At 31.6% G+C, this 18,978-nt stretch overlaps 1 protein-coding gene across 15 annotated transcripts in view; it reads left to right on the top strand.

Annotated features, from left to right (window-relative positions):
* Positions 1–18,978, top strand: part of SLO2 (slowpoke 2) — a 158,917-nt gene that overhangs the window by 70,829 nt on the left and 69,110 nt on the right. For 2 of the 15 annotated variants that reach the window (XM_085481686.1, XM_085481678.1), the window contains exon 1: positions 11,306–13,489. The exons of the other annotated variants lie outside the window; for them this stretch is intronic. In XM_085481686.1, coding sequence (XP_085337812.1) covers positions 13,311–13,489 — 179 coding nt within the window. In that variant the 5' untranslated portion in view covers positions 11,306–13,310. Of the gene's footprint in view, positions 1–11,305; positions 13,490–18,978 lie in introns of those variants that run through there. 15 annotated transcript variants of the gene reach the window in all.

The following is an 18,978-nucleotide window of genomic DNA, read 5'->3' as shown; positions in this document are numbered from 1 at the left end:
TTCTGTTTCATTCAGTGATGGTGAATGGAAACCGGTGCAGTGACAGGACGATATTGCTTCTCTTGCACGGAAACTCTCTGAGCCACGTAGAGAAGCCGAACTTTTAACTTGTTTAATTACGTCTGGCTCCTGGGAGTAGATATTCGCGGACGCAATCCTCGCAGGATTAGCCGCACTTTCTTGTTTCTAACGAGCGAAAGAACTCGTCGAAAATTGACGGAATTTCTGGAAGCAGGAGTTAGAGAGTTGACTAGCTCGAAAACGAGGAGATGGAAAATGATGGTAGAAGGAATTGAATTACGACTTGGATACGCAGGCTGCGCTTCTCTCGTTCAGTGAAACTTTCGATCGCGGTATCACGAGATTGTCACCATTTGCGCGTCTCGTAAATTGAAAATAATTACACAGGAGCTAGGCAACTATTGATTTTCTCATTTATCGCATATCTGCTCTTTAAGAAATATTAAAGTAACATACAGAACAATTTCTCGGATCTCACTTATTACTTATTAAACTCTTTATTATTTTAGGTATTGGAAATAAATCTAAAAAAACACTACAGATTTCTGGATATTGATTGATATTAAATTATGTAATATCGATAGTGCCAACAATGTGAATATTTTTAAATTGTCAATGTTACATAATTCTTCAATCTCAATATTAATATTAATAATTATCATAATTCATGCAAATATATTAAGAATCACATTCGAAGCATTAAGGATATTTTAATTAATAATGTTTAAATTGTAAAAAATGCTAATGTATTCTCCAAGCAAAATTACTTTACAATTTTATTAAACTGCAGATTTCTTTTTACCGTATCTACAGCATATTTAAAACTATTTGAAGCAATTAAAATTTCTCCTAATTAACATGCGTGTTTCTGTGCAGTTCGCAGACTTTTTCTCAGATTTAAGTTCAATCAATTTTTCAGCGAGCGATTATCGCGGGATTCGCGATAGAATGAAAGAATTTAGAAATGGTGCAGGAGTTCAGTAACGAGGGAGATTTGATAAGAGGCTTTTGGAAGAAGCAAAAAGTGAATAGGTAATCTTCATGAACCGCCGCGCCTATGAGAATCATTCGCGAACACACCCCTTTGTCAAGGCTTGCTCGTGTTATTTTCATTGGCAGTAAATTTCTGTCGGACTATCTTTGTTTAACTTAGCTCACTGATGGGAATTCTGGAACATTTATGTGACCACGTTGGAAAAGAAGAAAGATTATATAGATTAAAAAAAAGAAAAGAGAATAATCATATATTTTGTCTTTTTAGATTTTTTTTCACTGAAAGAAACAATTACAAATTTTTTTTCTTTTTTTTGCTTTTAATATGTTAATCGATAAAATAAAGATTATATAATATTTTGATAAAAAAGATTGTCAGCACAGTTTGAAAATAGATACTTTAGTGAGATATTTTTATATCTGCTTAATATATATATATATAGCTATTGTAGACACATGAAGATATTTACTTGATAACGAAGTATAGTGATTAATCGATATCCATCAATCGGCATTGACCCAGAAATGTCGTGTGCATAAATGATGAATTTTTGTGTACTTCACTAGAACTTCGACCTACTAATAAAATAATGTGCGAGTCTAGTTAAAGCATACATTCGCTAATAATTTTGTTAGATACTTCATATTTATGTTATAAAATACCTTCTTAATTGGTCGTCTTTCTGTCGGGTTGCTAGTTTCAAATATTTATGAGAAATATTTTTCTCTCTTTATGAACTCAATTTATCTATCCTTAAACGCCACGCTTTTGACCTGTTATGCAAAATAATTTAACTTTCTAAAAAAACGACTTAACTTGTTTTATTATGCAAAATGTGATTACATGATGTGTTAAATATTTAAGGAAGTATCAAATGAAAAATCAAACAGATTGAAAATATGAGATCAGTTGAGATTGTAAATATTCTTTGGATGTTTGATTATTGAACAAACGTGTATGCGGCTAAACGATTCATAAACACGATTATACATATATAAAATATATCGAAAATAAATAGATTTGCAATAAAAAAAGATTACGATGTTTAAGTTTTATCGGTCAATAATTAAATAATATAATAAAAAAACTTAATTAAAAAATATTAATAAAAAATCTCATGCAAATTATGGCTGATTTTTCGAGTATCGTTTTATCTAAATAAATTTGCACAATTAATTGTTTAAATATATTCTTGACTGGTGATCATTTAGTGAATCATATTAAAGGGATATTAAGATAAAAGATAATTGACAGAAGTGACTAACATATTATATATATATCAAGTTACGTTTCTTTATGAAGAATAACAAAGACTAATGTATTTTGGAGGGTGATAAGAAAAAATGCAAAAGAGAATGCGCTTCTAAACGAGGGTGAGAGATGTTTTGACACATGTCCACCGTAATCAAGAATAATCGAGGACATGTGTGTTCCATATACAGAAGCATGTCATTACGCTTCCTCTTACACATATATACACATCTCTCGAGGATATTGCCAGAGATATTCACAACCTCGAAGTACTTACCGCCCTTAATGACACGAAGAGCGCCTTTGTCTTCGAGATATTCATATAATAAAACCGTAATCGGAGATAAGAAGTGGGTCCACTCATTGTCAGTGAAAGCCATATACGCGTTAATAAATAAGATATAAACATAATTAATGGCCATCCGTCATCAAGTACGGTCGCGTTGTCGGGAGCAAAGGGATTCTAAATAATAGTCCTAAATTTAGTTCGCTACAGTAAATTACTCTACCTTATGAGTAATTATATTGTATGAATGTTAGCTGGAAAAAATTATGCTCTTTTGTGAACGTTATATAGGAAAAGTAAAGTTTTTCTTTTTGTACATATAATACTCTATTATAACTTATAACATATTAAAATTATATTATCATTATATTGTATTATATTTATATTACATAAAATAATATAATACAACAATAAGATTTTATAATATTATAAGAAAGATTTTTTATCTTTTAAAAAGTTAGAAAATTTTATTTCTTATTATATTCTAAATGTAGGTTGCATTTAACAAAAAGATGTTAATGCAATATTATTTAATGATCTGCATCATATTTTTACTAAAAAATGTTTATAGTTTATCCTTGTGATTTTCTACAATATATTATTCTCTGTTACTTTGTTTCACGAGGAAAAGCAAAATGATAAATTTTGTCAATTATCTACGATTGCATCTATTAATATCTCAGATTAATGCTAGATAATTACAATTGTTGATCATAGCATCATTTAAGTAATTGGTGGCATTTATTGAGATTTATAAAAAATTAGTCAAAAAATCCTCCTTGAAAATTAGAAAATAAAATAATTTTTATATATATTTCACTTATCTTGAACGTATAACGTAATGATATAAATAAAGCATTCTGTTTTGCCAAGATCATTTTCCGCAATTTCAGAGCACGAAGATGTTTAATCTACGGGGATTACTCCGGGAAGCTCAGGGAAGAAATAACGGAAGTGCTTAGATCGTTTCGTTAGGGTGCAAACAGCAAAGCTGGTCGTATATTTTTGCTCAATATCGGAATAAATGTTCTCGCTCTCGGAAGCTCGTAAAGCCAATTTACTACTTGCCGTATTGACAGACGTTCGTAACGAAGTGGTGGATAGTAAAACTCGAAAATAAAACAATAATTTCATAATGTTGTGCGAAGGATTGGCACTCTGTTACAATATTATTACATCATTATTATATTATTTTACATATTACATTATTTTATCTCATATTACATTATTATATTAATCCAATAATCCTGTTTTATTAAATGATGTTGAATGTTATACATTTATCTTAATATTCAAAACAACTTTGTAATTAAATTTCTTTGTGCACACAACTACCTGATCGTTTTCTCCTCACAAATATATAGTGTTCTCGCTCGTATGCTTTAATTGCGGTCTAATTTCCGCTGCGCGCCTCAATTAGTTCCGATTACGCTGAATCTCTTTTATATATATAACTGTGGGTGGACAGGATTGGGAGGTGAATAGGATTAAAGTTGAAAGAGTTTGCATGCGCACACGACAGAAGAATGTATGTATCTTCATTTCGGGATAAAACAATTTGAATAAAAAAACATACTTCATTACAGGTAAATTATACCTGAATAATATTGCAGAAGATGTTATGCAAGACATTAAAACTAGAATGTAAAGAGAGAAATGTTGTAACAACTTCTTTTTTAATTTAGATATAGATTTTTACAGTGTAAAATTATTACTATTACATAACAATTTTTATATCGATTATATTTCTAAGTATAAATTTTTGAATTATTTAATTATGAAAAACCATGTTAATTTATAAGAAGAGCAAATTCTTTTGATATGATGCAGAAACAAAAAGAGATTATTTATTTGAAACAAATTAATTATATTTTTATGTGTGTTAAATCAAATTATTTAAATATAAAAATAAAAACACATAATATAACATTTGCACAACCGCACATATTTATGATTGCTTCGCAGTTTTAATAAGAAATTCTATATTTAAGAATAAGCAAACAAATCCGTGGTTTGGAGAATTCTATTCCGCGAAATACTCTAACGAGAGAACAGAGCAGGAAACGAGAGCGAAAGGTCGAGTGAGCTTAAAAGCTCGCCAAGCATCTGCGTTGGACGTTGCTCAGGGGGCGCCTCACAACAGTTAGGAAAGCTCTGAAAAGCTGTGAGTGCTGCCGCCGCAATGTTGTGAACGAACTACGCGTGTCAAGTTTGCGATAACCTACCCTCATCATTCGAACCACCCTCTACCTCATAAAAAATATCAGCAAGACCCTCGCGTGGCGTCGTAATCTCATTGCGGCAAAGATTCAGAGAGTGGATGGAAGGGACAAAAACACGCATGCAGATGAGAATAAAACTGTAAATCATTTACGTCTGTCATAAACAGATTTGTCGGTAATCATCGAAAATTTCGTGTTATTTAAATCTCTTTTTTTTATATAAGATATCGTAAATATTTATAATTGAGAATATAATTTATAATTGAGAAGCTACAGTTCTTTTGCTTTCTCAACGGCAAATTTCAAAAGAATTATAACATTTTTATTATATATTGTAATATAGAAATATTTTTATTTTTTAATTTCTATTTTTGAATGGAGCAAGCGAGAAAGAAATTAAATTTGTTCGAATTTCAAGGAAATATTTTATCAATGTTATCCAAAAATTACTAAATTAATTTATTAACACATGGATATTTTTTATCAAGGAGAGTACTTAAAAAAAAATTTTTTTTTGCCTATTTGCATTTGTATCATGCATTTATATAATCATATTACGATTATACTTTGTCTTTTATGTACTACTAAATAAATAAATGACATAGATAATAGGTAAATTTTTCATATTACTAAACACGATTTTTTATTTAATATAATAGAGAGGAGTTTTATGCTTCATTTTCGGAAGACTTTTACATGCGCGAAGAAAAAGTTAAGAATATTTTAAAGAATCACTTTTTTCCATTTTTGTGCTCTTATCGAGTGCATGTGCTTTTGAGCTAAACCAGTTTTGTTAGCTTGACATTTCCGGATGCTCTTTTTTAGCTTTTAGCCATCACTTTGAGAATTAATATAAGTACATTTTTAATAATGTTAATCCCCTAATTGCATTGCGTTTTTCCTTTGCATCTCGCAAGAATTTTTAGTTTTGAGAAACTCTTTTTGCCACGTTTTTTTCCAAAAAAGTGGCAATATTTTTTTCGGTTTTTTGCCTCGCAATAAATATAATCAAAAAGACTTAAAAGAATTCTTAAGCGGTGTACATGCAAAGCCATAATATTAAACATCAGAATGTCAAAAGTTAAATAATATATGAGAATCTTATCTCAAATTCTAAATCAATTAATACTTTTTCACAAAGAAACATGTATAAAAGTTAAAACAGAATTATCTATAATTTTAGCTTACGCGATTAATGTAAAACAAAGTTTAACACATCCACACATAAAGATTTATACGAATTGTAATTCTGCAGCTAATTTCCTTTATACTTTATCAATAATTTTGACGGATTTATTTTGTACTTAAATTAATAATTGCTTCAACATATTTATTACTTTTTATAAGTTAAGATTTATATTGCGGATACATAAATAAAGACGCATGTAAAGACTTTTAAAAAGATTGGATTTTAACTTGTATATATAGCGCTCGTGCAATATGAAATATAGTTATTATATCATAAACAGAAAGTTAAAATTATGAAAAAAATTGGCACAAATGTTTCCCCGACGCACAACTTTGTTATTATTCTTGACAGTTTTCTGCCTCGGGAATTATATAGCATTAATTAATGACAGAACCAACAATGAAATTTATATCGAATTACGCGCACGTGTGGGAATGATGGTGACATTACAATATTACAATTCTATATTAGTTTATTGGAACTACGCCACGTGATTAATCAATACAGCAATAGAAATTGGAATTGTTTGCATCGCAAAACCCCAGTATAATAGACAAAGATAAAATACGAATTAATTACAATACGCATTTGTTATACGTTTATACATTTTTTTTTATTTTATTTACAAAATTTCGTTTTTTATCTTTGGAATATCGAAAAATTTATATTCATTTTAATTCAATCTAAGTAGATTAAATGTTATATGCTATTAAATTACGATATATTTACCATTTATTCGCAGTTTTTTTATTACAGTGATATTAAAAGTAAATTAATGTTTTTTAATGTATTTTTTTCGTAAATTAATGTATAATATTTATAAAAGAAATTAGAGCTTTAAGTCGCAGCACTTTTTATGGTATTAAAAAGGTATAGCCAAGCGTCGTTTTCTTTAAGTGTGGTGATTTTTATGATTGATAGTACTGGCAAAAAAAAAACAGTAATTCTGTCTTCAGCGGTTGACGCTTTTAAGAGCAAAAAATATAGGAAGTAATGATCTTTTGTTAGATTTTTTGCTATAAACTTTTCCATACAATTTTAGTGTTGAATATAGAGCATTCGACTTCATAGCAGTCACATCAATCATCGTCAATTCTATTTTTTCGAAACTATAACGTGTTGAATATCGCATAATGTTATTGTATACCTTAAGATATTATATTATCTATCGTAATTAATTCTTTCTTTTTCGTAAATTAAAAACAAACAGAAGAATAAAGAAAAGCAAATTTGTGATATAATTAATGGTCAATGTAATTTTGTGTCGATAAAGTATATATAATATTAAAATTTTGAAAAGAATTGTATTAATTTTAATACGACTTAAAAACAATTTAATGCAATTTTTATGAGGACAGTGTAAAATACACGTAATTAATAGCAATGATATAAGTATTAATAATAAATTAATATTGTCTATTGAAAATATTAAAAAGCATATAATAAAGAAATATTAATTAATATGAAGTATACCTAATTTGCATTATCATAATGAAAGAACGTAATGGTTTGAAAAATTATTATAATGAAATTAAAAATTTGCTCGCGCGTGCACACATCTCTTGGAATAATAATTGTATTTTAATTAATTTAATTAATTTATCACATTTCTTCCATCATGTTCTTCTTTTTTTAATTCAATCGATGACGCAGTGTATGTTCAACGTTGAAAATGTTACAGATCGATTTAACCAGAAACAAGTCATCGATCAAAAAATTCGATTCTCGAACTATGAAACTTATAATTCGCTATTGCAAGAAATCTTTTTCTTTTCACTGCCAAGAAATATATCAAGTCATCGGGACGATTAATAACTCGATTAATTTGATTTTTGATTAGTAATTATACATTAATAATTAGAAATTATTTTATAGATACAATGTCATTTTCTGTTACGAATTCTTTGATAAATAATTATGCATTAACTCTACTCATACTATATGTAATTCTCTATGAATTGTGAATAGAAATCAATCAACACAACAAACGCCATATAATTCCGCGAGCAAAAAGTGATCGAGTCGTAGTATTGAAAATTCCTCACGAGATTCTGCGAAGAAATTTTTTATGCATACCTCGTAGTCAAACACCCTTGGAGGCATTTCTAACATCGGGTTATCCCTTCTTGGCTATATCCTTGCGTCGCACTGAAGCTTTACGATCGACTGCGCCGGTATCTTACGACCAGAATAAGGTTTCACACATAAATCTGTATCGGGATATTTTGAGTCCAAATACGAAAGATATACAGACACAGTAGCCTAGGTTACTAGAGGAATGTCTAATGTTCATGTGTATACATGACTCAGTGTGAAGGTAAAGTGACAACAAAGAACCCTGAAAAGGATAGGGATTAATATTGCATGCGCAGTAATCTTATAAAGTTTGACTTTTTTTTCAACATTATGGAAAGTTGACTATAAGTATTCTTTAATCGCGATGGAAATGTATATTTTATATTAAGCAAAATTTTTTTAAGGAAAAATATATGTACCTAATTAGAATATTTAATGAATATGCAACAGCTAAATTATTCAATGTTACTGCAGATACAAATTGCAGATAAAAAAACTGTACTAAATATTTATAAAGTTAAATGTAAACAATTTTTGAATCAATTGCCGTGTTACAATAAATTGTTTTTTATTTTTTAATGCAATTTTAAAATTGATAAAACAATTTAAATTGAAATAATATATTTTCTTACTAATTTGAAATTTTTTAAAATAATTATTTGAATATACATCTCTTTAAAGCATGCAATTTAATAATAAATTTAATAATGAATCGAGAAAGTATAAGAAGATATACAAATCAAACATTAATATTAATTATAATTGTGTGTGTAATTAAAAGTTCAATAGTTATAAATTAATATAATTAAGTTTAAATAGTTATTATAAATTAATATAATCGACTTTTATACATCCGCTATATATATATTGTCGATCATTTATTTATCTTTAAAAGAAAGCATTTACATAAATTGCATAATTTTTTATTTATGATTTGTTTGATAAAAATGCGTTCAATCCTCAGAGAAATAAATTTTTGCAAATTTTATATTTGTAAATTTTTCTCTACGTTATCTGCTGATTTATGTACATCATTGATTTACATTGCATATATTAATAAAATTTCGTACGATTTATAAAACACTCGCAATTGGGAAAGAATATTTAAAAAGTTCAGAATACGCATATTTCACACAAAAATGTCACATATATATTATCAGTTCATATAATTGAGTTATCCATCATGACAAATTGAATATTCATTTGCGATAAATATACATAATAACAAATATAAACTCCACCACATCCGTAATTGCATAATTTATTATAAATAAAATTATATTTTATGTTTCTTTTATTATTTTATTCAATATGATTAAATACATATAGAAAGAACTGAGGAAAAGAATATCTACAAATATAATATTGAATATAAAATATTCTCATATTCTATATTCTTATAAAAAAATGATTTTTTACCATTAATAAATAAATAAAACTTCTTTTATTAATGTTTTAAAATTATATGCTGTTACTTATTTATATTTTAAACAGAAAATTTTAATATAATAATTTTATATAATACACGACAGAAATATTCATGTTTCTAACACGCGAGACTTTTTACTAATAATAAGCAAAGCTCACGCCATATAAATCATAAATTATCGATACAGGTTCTTATATCGTTGAAAAGCAGATTGCGTCTGATTGATCGCATGTAAAAGATGGATCATCTGTTTAAGCGCATTTTGCTCGCAGCACATATTACAGATTCCAATATCCAACGCTTATCAAGGAAATGTTTCATATACACATATAAAATTATTTCTCCCTCTTGTTATTGCTATTATTATTAGTCTCTTTATTATATATCTAAATTTTTTTTAAATTAAAATATCTTGTAAAATATTTAAAAGATTCTAAATAAAATGAAGCACCCTACATCGAGAACATTAGCATACTAGAGCAATTTAATATAGCTGCTACGATAAATGTGCTTTAGTATTAAACTACATCGTAGCAGAAAGGATTAATTTATCTTCTACTGCGAGGACATCAAATAATTTCTCATTATGCTTTGATGATACTAACAGGTTGAATAATTGACTGACATGCATCGGCGAAAGACGTTATTATTTTCGATTACGACGAATAGAAAAGACGAAATAAATTCCATATATATATATATAAATTGTAGAAATACAAGTACGAGATTCACGAGTGCATTGTATTCTATAGATTCACGTTTGTCAAACGACAATCAAATGGAAATTGTTATACATGTCTGCGAATTATTATTTTTTATCTCGTCTTTTCAATATAACTTTTCCTCGATGGTTCACGCGAGCTATTTTAATAAATACAAACGTATGATCTATTCTCTATATATTTCTGTCATTGCATGTGGCAATATGATTTACGATACAATTTATATTTCGCAAAAAACACACACGCAAAAAGCACCAAAAAATACGCACGTACCAGATTTTTATTTATTATGCCTTTTAATAATGACAGCAAATGATTAATATTGCAGAAAAAAATAAATTATATCCTTTTGCATTCTGCATAATCAAATTATATGCATAAGTAATTAATTTTTATTGTAAAAAGTGTTACTGCAATTTAATATTAACGCAGCAAAATTAATGATCGTTAACGATCCATCATCTGATTACGTCATTACGCTATTGCAATCACTTAACTTAATAATTCGAAAAAATATATCTGTCTTTACACTCATCTTATTTTTATTTATCTTTATAAAACTGATGTAGGAGTTATCTATTTCTACTAAATGAAGAATGATAGTTTCCGTATTATCAATAATAATCAATGGGCAGATTTACTCCCGCCCACATACTCGGACACACATAATGAAGAAATATCTCTCGATACACAATATATATATATCTTCAATATTTTCGGAGCTAGTCCTCTCATCCGTCCACATCCCAATCTACGGTCAAGGAGAAAGAGGGAGAAAAGGGCACGACGCCATATTGTGGATGCTGCAGCGGCGCGCAAGAGTATTACTATTTTTCATATGGCACACTCTTATACCCTCCTTTATTTATCGGTCTCTTCTCAAGGGGGCGACCGGTTGGTTTATCGTGGGAGTCCGCGAATACGAGGAAGATCCGGAGAGGGCGAGAGCGGAGCTTGCGCGCTGCTGGGGGTAGTTGTGCGCGTCGTCGCGACGGCAAGCTTGAGGGTGAGTCCGCTAGTCGGCGTCAGGCCGGGCCACGCGAAGCGCGCTATGCTTGCGGAGCTGTCACCGGGAAGGAAGGATCGGGCAGACCGGCGGTGGCACCTCTCGTGCGCGCGCGAGAAAGGCGGGCCGATGGTACCGCGACAGCGCGGCGTTCTCCAGTGAAACGACGGCCCGCACCGGACGCGAGCGACGGCGGCGGCGGCGGAGCTTCCGTAAGATGCGGTACTTGAAGAGGAAGTCGCGCTGCCTCGTCCTGAGAAATCGCGTTGGACGTCCGTGACAACGAACGTCGTTCGAGTCGCTTTTTCCGCTACCGAGACGAGCGATCCCCCACCTTCGAAGTAGTAGGACCAAACGTTTTGGAGCAACAGAAGCCCCCACCAAAACGAGTGAATATATTTATCGAAATTTTGTATTAAGAAAGGACCAACAAACGCCGAAGAGCTTCGAAAATTAAATTGAGAACTCTGGAAACGGGATCGACTTTCTTTCTTTCCAGGAAATCTAATTATAAAATTCACGAAAGAGATACGTGGAGTTACAAGGATGTTTTACTTGGAGACAGGAGGAAGTGATGGGTTCTGTAAGAGGGAAAATCATAGTGGATCATCAGGAAGAGAAGGAAACCTTTGGCGAAGTAATTTCCAATGTTCTTTCAAAGCTCTCCGCGAAGAGATTTCAACGAGTTTCGACGTCTTCGAGTTATGAGTCGAAGAATTTCTTGGAGAAACGACGTTGGTCTCTCTGGGTGACGATTATAACGAGGTGCTATAGCAACATCGGAGAACCGTGACCGCGCAGGAGTTTCTAACGACACGTCGTTGTTGAAGCGATTTGTGATCGGTCTAGTCAACATCATCATGACTCTTCTTCGGAGCTAATGAGCCTTTTTCGACACCTTTGCGATAATCGTTCGCCAAAGCGTGATGAAAGTCCCTCTTTTTCTTGAGACGCATTTGTAGACGCGTATTCTCATCTTGCTGGATTTTTTGTTTCGCGCGCAAAAAGGGAGCAGAGCCGAGTGTGAATAGGTTTTGCGAGAGGAGAAGTTTTTTCCAAGGAGACCAAAAACAGGAAACTCTCTTCTTTTAAAAGGAACAAGATTAGTATTGCAACAACATAGGAAAAGTAGATTACAATTGCGACGTCGATAGAAGAGTTTGTAGAAGTGTATCCGATTAAAGGAGTAATATCAGCGAACGACGAAAACGGAAAAGGAGAGAAAACGGAAGAGAGAGAGAGAGAGGGAGAGCACGTGGGGGAAATGTGCCGTCCGACGTTGTGCGTCGAGTAAACAAGCGGGCGCACCTTCCTTCTAATTACGAGATAGTTAACAAGCACGCTGGTTGCTGGGTCCAAAAAAACGTAGAGTATTTTTAATACACACACGTACGTACGTGATAAGTTACTCTTGTACGGCGTTCAAGAACGATGGATAATTTTAAGAACAATTTAGGATGTAATCGCAAACTCTTTGAGGGTAGAAAACGGAGGTCCAATTAAAACAGCGAAGTATAAGTGCGGTCCAAATTTTTAGCAGCTTAGTCCTATTCTTCTGGTGTATGTATGCGTGGGTGTGTGTGTGTGCATGTGTGTGTGTGTGAGGGACTTTATCGGGTTCGATCATCGGCGACGAATATAATATTTTTTTCCGGGCATATCTTCCGAAGAGTAATATACGTCGTCGTGGAAGAAAACGGGAGGGTGGCGCGAAAAAAGGGTGGTGGAAGCGCTCTTTCTACGTGTACCGAACGCGGTTAGGCGCGACCGTGTTCCAGAAGTTTCCTTGCGGTTCATTAATCCTTTCCACGAGCGATGGTGCGTGTTACCAAACTGTAATCGCGTTCCGCGCCGCCAAGAAAAGGGTACATACGTCGCCGTACGACCGCGATCGGAACACTCCGGAGTCTCGCGCATCGTTGAACGGTACTCGCGACCGCGGAAAGTTTTCTTCCCCACGAGTGGAAATTACGAGTGGAGGAGTGGCAGGAAAAACGCGTCGCGAAGAGAGATAATTAGTAGAGGAGGTTGTTGAAGAGTTGGACTATCGTTTGTGTGTGTGTGTGTTTGTTTGTGTGATATCGTGCTCAACGAAGTCGTAGACGCCCGACTATATGAGCGCCAGCTTCGACATCGTGAAAAGATGGAGGACGTTCGTGGTGACACTGTGGAATAACGTGACCAACCGAGTCCGAGATGCCACGGCAAGCAAGACGCTAACAATGACGACTTCCAGCAGATACAGCAGCTACAACTGCCTCACCAGTTGGGATAGCTACGATCGGATTCCAAGGTACGATCGGGCTCGATCGCTGGATTCATTCTTAACTGTATGTTGTGTTTGTCTGATCACGTGGAGAATTTTTGTAAGGAAGATTCGAGGGGAGAAAATAGGTTCTACGCGTATTTTTTTTTTAGTCTCAGAATCAACACTGTGAGAAACGTCCCGTTGGATCCCGCAATAATTATATTTGTTGCGATTTATTTAAATCGTGATTTTAAATATTCATCACGCCAACGTAAACGAGATTTTCCTAACAGACTTCTGGACGTTGCATTAATTGCGGAAACAAAGTCCATGCTATTAATTACATAATTTGAACAACTTGATTTGCAAGTTACATTCTACCTCTTACTCGTACATTTACACAACGCCTACATTTATTCTATATTTCCTCTCTGTGCTTTTATGAGTGATTAATAACGACTTTAATTATGGATTATGAAATCTTCTTTTGATTGATTAATTTCACTCGATTAGATACTTTGACATGTGTACAAATTATATGTGTGTGTGAGTGTATTTCAGCCTTTTTAGTCGTTGTCAGGATGATATCGCAATTTTTATTTTTTCTTCCACGTGTTATTTATTTTTCACTTGTGTTATTTGTTTTCCTTGATTTAGATTTTTCACGCCGAATATATTAAATTACGACGAATTTTTGCTACCCAGGGTAACAAAAGTTGATTTCGAAAGGTTGTGGTTTTTATTGGCTAGGGATGTTGGGACACACTGAATAAATATTTACTCTGCAATCCCAACTCTGACTTCGTATATCCATCTAACTAACTACAACTCTAATTTTTAATTGTATCTGTACAATTAATATTACTTGAAATTGTTTTGAAAAATAAAAACTGTCTAAAAGCAATTAGGTTTTTACGTCAACATAAATCGAGAAACTCGAATATTTATTATTATAATTAGAATTAATAATAATGGTTTTCGTTAGAATTCTTCGGGGGCTGCCAGAACTGCTAACAGAACTGCCGATTATCGAAAAAAAATTTTACCTCTGCGGGAAAATGTTCGAATCCATGATTTTTTTGGAAATCGGCAATTTTATTGAGAGTTCTGATAGCCCCCCGAAGAGTTCTATCGATTACCCTTATTGTTTAATGTGCTAAAATTAATATAAAAAAAGTTGGAAAAAAATGTGAAGTTAGCCCCCCGTAACTTTTAATTTAAAAAATGGGGGGCTAACTTCACATACTCGAGTTTAGCGAATATATAGCGTAGTTAATATTTAATATATCTTAAGATATTTGATAAACATATTATTATATTAAAATGTGAAAAGTAATTTTTTTCGATAAAATCACGTACTTATAAATAATCGAATTTTGAAAGTAATAAATTCTTCTTTATAAGTTCGGTAATATGGTTTAATCTTTTTCTGGCGTATGCATTTTAACACTTGTACCGAAAAATCAGTAAATTCTTAAGACTTTGGTGACATGAAAGGAATACCTTAATTACTATTATTGCGACCGGATTAAGGATGACGAAATTTTAAAACAAAGTATACATAAATAAAAAGTAAAGTAAAAGCAAAATTGATAAATAATTATAGCAGCGCAAAGGAAATTACAGCATTGCTAATTCACTCGTGATAATTATATTGATATTAATATATTTAAATAATATTAATATAATTATTATTATTATCCTGCCTTTTTGGTATTGCCCTTATGATTTTTCAACGCAACTCTTCATTTTCGAGTGTTTGCGCGGCAATGACAAACGACATTTCCAAACTCAACATGAGAATTCAATACGCGACACGGATAAACGACACAGTGTTCGATGCTCGCTATTTATTTTTAATCTGCATTCCATAACAATTTTCAGGCGTGAGTGTGTCACTCGTTAAAATGCAACAAACGCTGGCGAATTATTCGCGTTTCACATATTTAGCGCCAGTTATCTTGTTACAAGTATGATCGTAAGTATCAATAACGGGAGATGTTATAGCACTCTTTTAGCATAAATGAGGTATTATCGGCGTACCTCAATGTTGATATGTGAGATATCGCATATTACATATATGCTGTTCAGTATCAGTTGAATGCAATTCTAATATGCAAAGTATGCTGAGATAAAAGAAAGAGAAAAGGGGAGAGAGCGATTTGGTGCAACATGAGCCTTTTGATATTTTAATGATATTCTGTTTTTTTTTTCTAAATTATATAATGAGTTAATTATACTTAATGAACGAATGAATTTTTTAGGCATTATTTTCAGAGATAATTATAAATGACACATATAAATAATAAGATTGAGGTAAATAACTATTTGTGATAAATTTTCTACTAAAGAAGCTTGTGACTTTGAATTTGAAAAAAATTCTGTCATATTTTATTTGAAAGTGAAAGACTTTATCATAGTAGCATCTTTATGCAGTCTTTTTACCGTCTTTGAATTAAAACGCAAAATATGTTAAGTAAATAAAATTCCATCTCATGCAAACACAAATGTGCAAGAGAATTTCTAAGAAACATATTCCTTTATATCATGCTTCAACAAATATGAATTATTACTTTAGTATATCATACAAATGGGGCATTGAAGAAAGCTATATTTTTTTTACGAACATTCAGTGTGGCAACAGTTTTAGACTTTTATATAAATAAAGAAGAAACTATCATATGAAAAATCAGAAAATCATACGGAATAGTTAATTTGTTTTCTATGCATTGGGATAAAATAATATTCTCTGCGAATGTTATTATCAAATTTTCATTCGCCAGTGAAATTTTTCTATTCTGGCGCAACGTATCTTTTTTCTCGTCTCAACGTTTGATAATAGCTTTATTCAACAAAAGGTTTAATTCGTTACTAGCGAAATTGGCGTCTAATTGAAGTTTCGGGACCCTTTCATAGCCGGATTTACGAGCGCAAATAAAGTAACTAGTCAGATTTTTTCATCCCTTTGCTGTTGACCTTCCAATTATTCTTCAGCTGCGTAACGAATAGTTATACGATCTGTCGCTTCATCTTCCACATTCATCATTTTTCTTTAGATAAAGTCTATTGACACATGTACGTCTGCCTATTCTTTTTCCTCTTTGATGATTGCATAAAGAATTGATTCAACAAGCAAACGTGATTTTTTTTTTCATAGCCGACAGATGAAGGCCATAAATTTTTATACAGTTTTATACAATGTGTATATAATTTGACGCTATGTAAATGTGATTAAAAAATTTTTTTTAAATTTATTCACATAATTATATATAATTTGATCTCTTTTTTTCACAATTGTATTGCATTTAGTTGAAGTAATGTACGCTAATTCGAAATGTGTGTCCCGTATCGTTACTATTTTTCTTAACTCGCTTTCGCCGCTTTTTTTGATCACGCTATTGCTCGCGTGCGAGATATTATCCGACACGGAATTTCTTCCTATGAAATAGCACGACTGCTGTTTCGATTTATTTTTCTTTCAGTTATGCTGTGCAACATGCAGATGTGACGGTAAAGTAAAATGTAATAGGAACATGAAGCTTTCGGAATTAATAAAGGATTCTTATGTTACTTACTTTTCTAAGGGAGCATTCAAGCCTGTTCATTTCTTATTCGTATCACTGCTTGCGTGACAGGTTTCATTCCACGTGAAATTTCTTTCGGTGTGTGAAAAATACCTTACTTCCGGTAAACTATTATTTCAATTTCTTTTTCTTAGAAATTCAATCGCAAATTTCACAGACAGTGGAATTAACTAAATAAAACTTGTTAATTTTAGACACAATAAAAATTATTTTAAAAATGTTTTTTGAAGCAATCTATATACAAGCATTACGATAGTAAAACAAAAAATTTAATATTGTTATAATAAAGTAAAGATCCGATATTTGATATTTTTTTTAGCAAGCCATAAAATTTTATCAAAATGCTCTAAAAGTGTTACATTTCAATTGTAACTCTCTTAAGAAATGATTTCAGAAGCACAATTGATGACTTAAATAACAATGCATGAACTTCTTTTCATCGATCATTTTAAGCATCGATCTGGAAGTTATAAAACAAAATTATTAGCTAAATTAAATGATGTCACTACTTTATAATCGATTTGTTTTATCTATATTTTATTGTATTATTTTTATGTACAAGAATGTTTTCAAAAGTATAATCATTTGCGCTTTATATTGTAAATATTTTTATCCTTTATTTTTAGCAGCTTTTAAAAATGTAAATAATTTGCAAAGTTTATTTGCAAGTTCTGTCAGTTTTAATTACTATATTTGAAGGTACAATCTGTAAAGCTTTAATTATCACGACGAATTCAGAGACTAAAATATATATGCTTAAGATATATATATGCTTTGATCTCTCCGTTTCGTTTGTGTAAAATTTTGATATTACTTCAATTTTTTTGAGTATAGCTTATAGCAGTTTTTTTCGTAAATAATGTTGTATATTTTTTTCAATATTTTTACATTCTCAATTAACGCTGGATGTTATTATATTTGATTTTATTTATATAATTGCATATACGTAATATTATTTTGGATTATAACTCTAAAGTTATTTATTTAATACTAACAATCGTGTGCGCACATAACAAAATGTGAGTATATTATATTATTGTATTATACAATTTATTATATAAATATTATTTTTTAATATTTATATTGTAGTCCTGAAAAGTACCTGTAAGCATATTCGATTCGATATAAAATTTAAATTTAAAAAATATGAGTTTCCCTCGTGATATCTTATAAAAATATACACATGCACTCGATTAAAGAATATGTATTATAATTTAAAGTAAATATACATCTTTGAAATACTTCGTATAAACGCATTGGTGTTATAATTGAAATAATCCGGAATATACGAAAATGATATCCTACATAATTTCTGAATAGTATTATCCTACGTAATAATACGCGATTGTCTCGATTAATGCGGTACCTGTCTACGAGCATCATCCGAATTTGTGCTGACATATAGTTGACACAAGGTCCTCATACCGACACCACAGGACCGCTTGCGGTAATCGAAATGCCTTGTTCCTGCAAACAGTTGTTGCCACTGTCATCTCGCCGGAAATCCGACGCGACCCGTCAGGAACCCGTTTCTTGTCCTGTTAATGAAACACGGTCGAGTGGCAGTCGCTGTTGAGCTCACAGCGCTGCCAAACCCGGACGGCAAATTGATCGTAAAAGCGACAGCACCTCTTGGGTGACGAATTGCAATTAATTCCTACGACCGATACACGCCGCGAACATACAAGGGTCTGCCGCGGACGCGATCTTAGGCCCGAGTCCTTGCGTGGAACGCAATGTCTTAGAACAATCGCACCTCTGTGCTATTGAATGCTAGTTAATTAGGGAATTTGGAACAAAAACTGTATACTTCATGAAATAATTACATTGTGATACATTTTATCGACTTAGATATATTATATTATAACATTAGCATTTGTACATTTAGAATTATATCCACTTCAATATTTTTAAAATACAGATGATATAAATATATGTATAAGAGATTAT

The sequence above is a fragment of the Nylanderia fulva genome, unplaced genomic scaffold (genome assembly GCF_048542155.1).
Source record: "Nylanderia fulva isolate GAGA-0341 unplaced genomic scaffold, ASM4854215v1 Scaffold19, whole genome shotgun sequence".
NCBI lineage: Eukaryota > Metazoa > Arthropoda > Insecta > Hymenoptera > Formicidae > Nylanderia > Nylanderia fulva.
The sequence above is the reverse complement of the archived record's forward strand: the minus strand, read 5'-3'. Positions and strand labels throughout refer to the sequence as shown.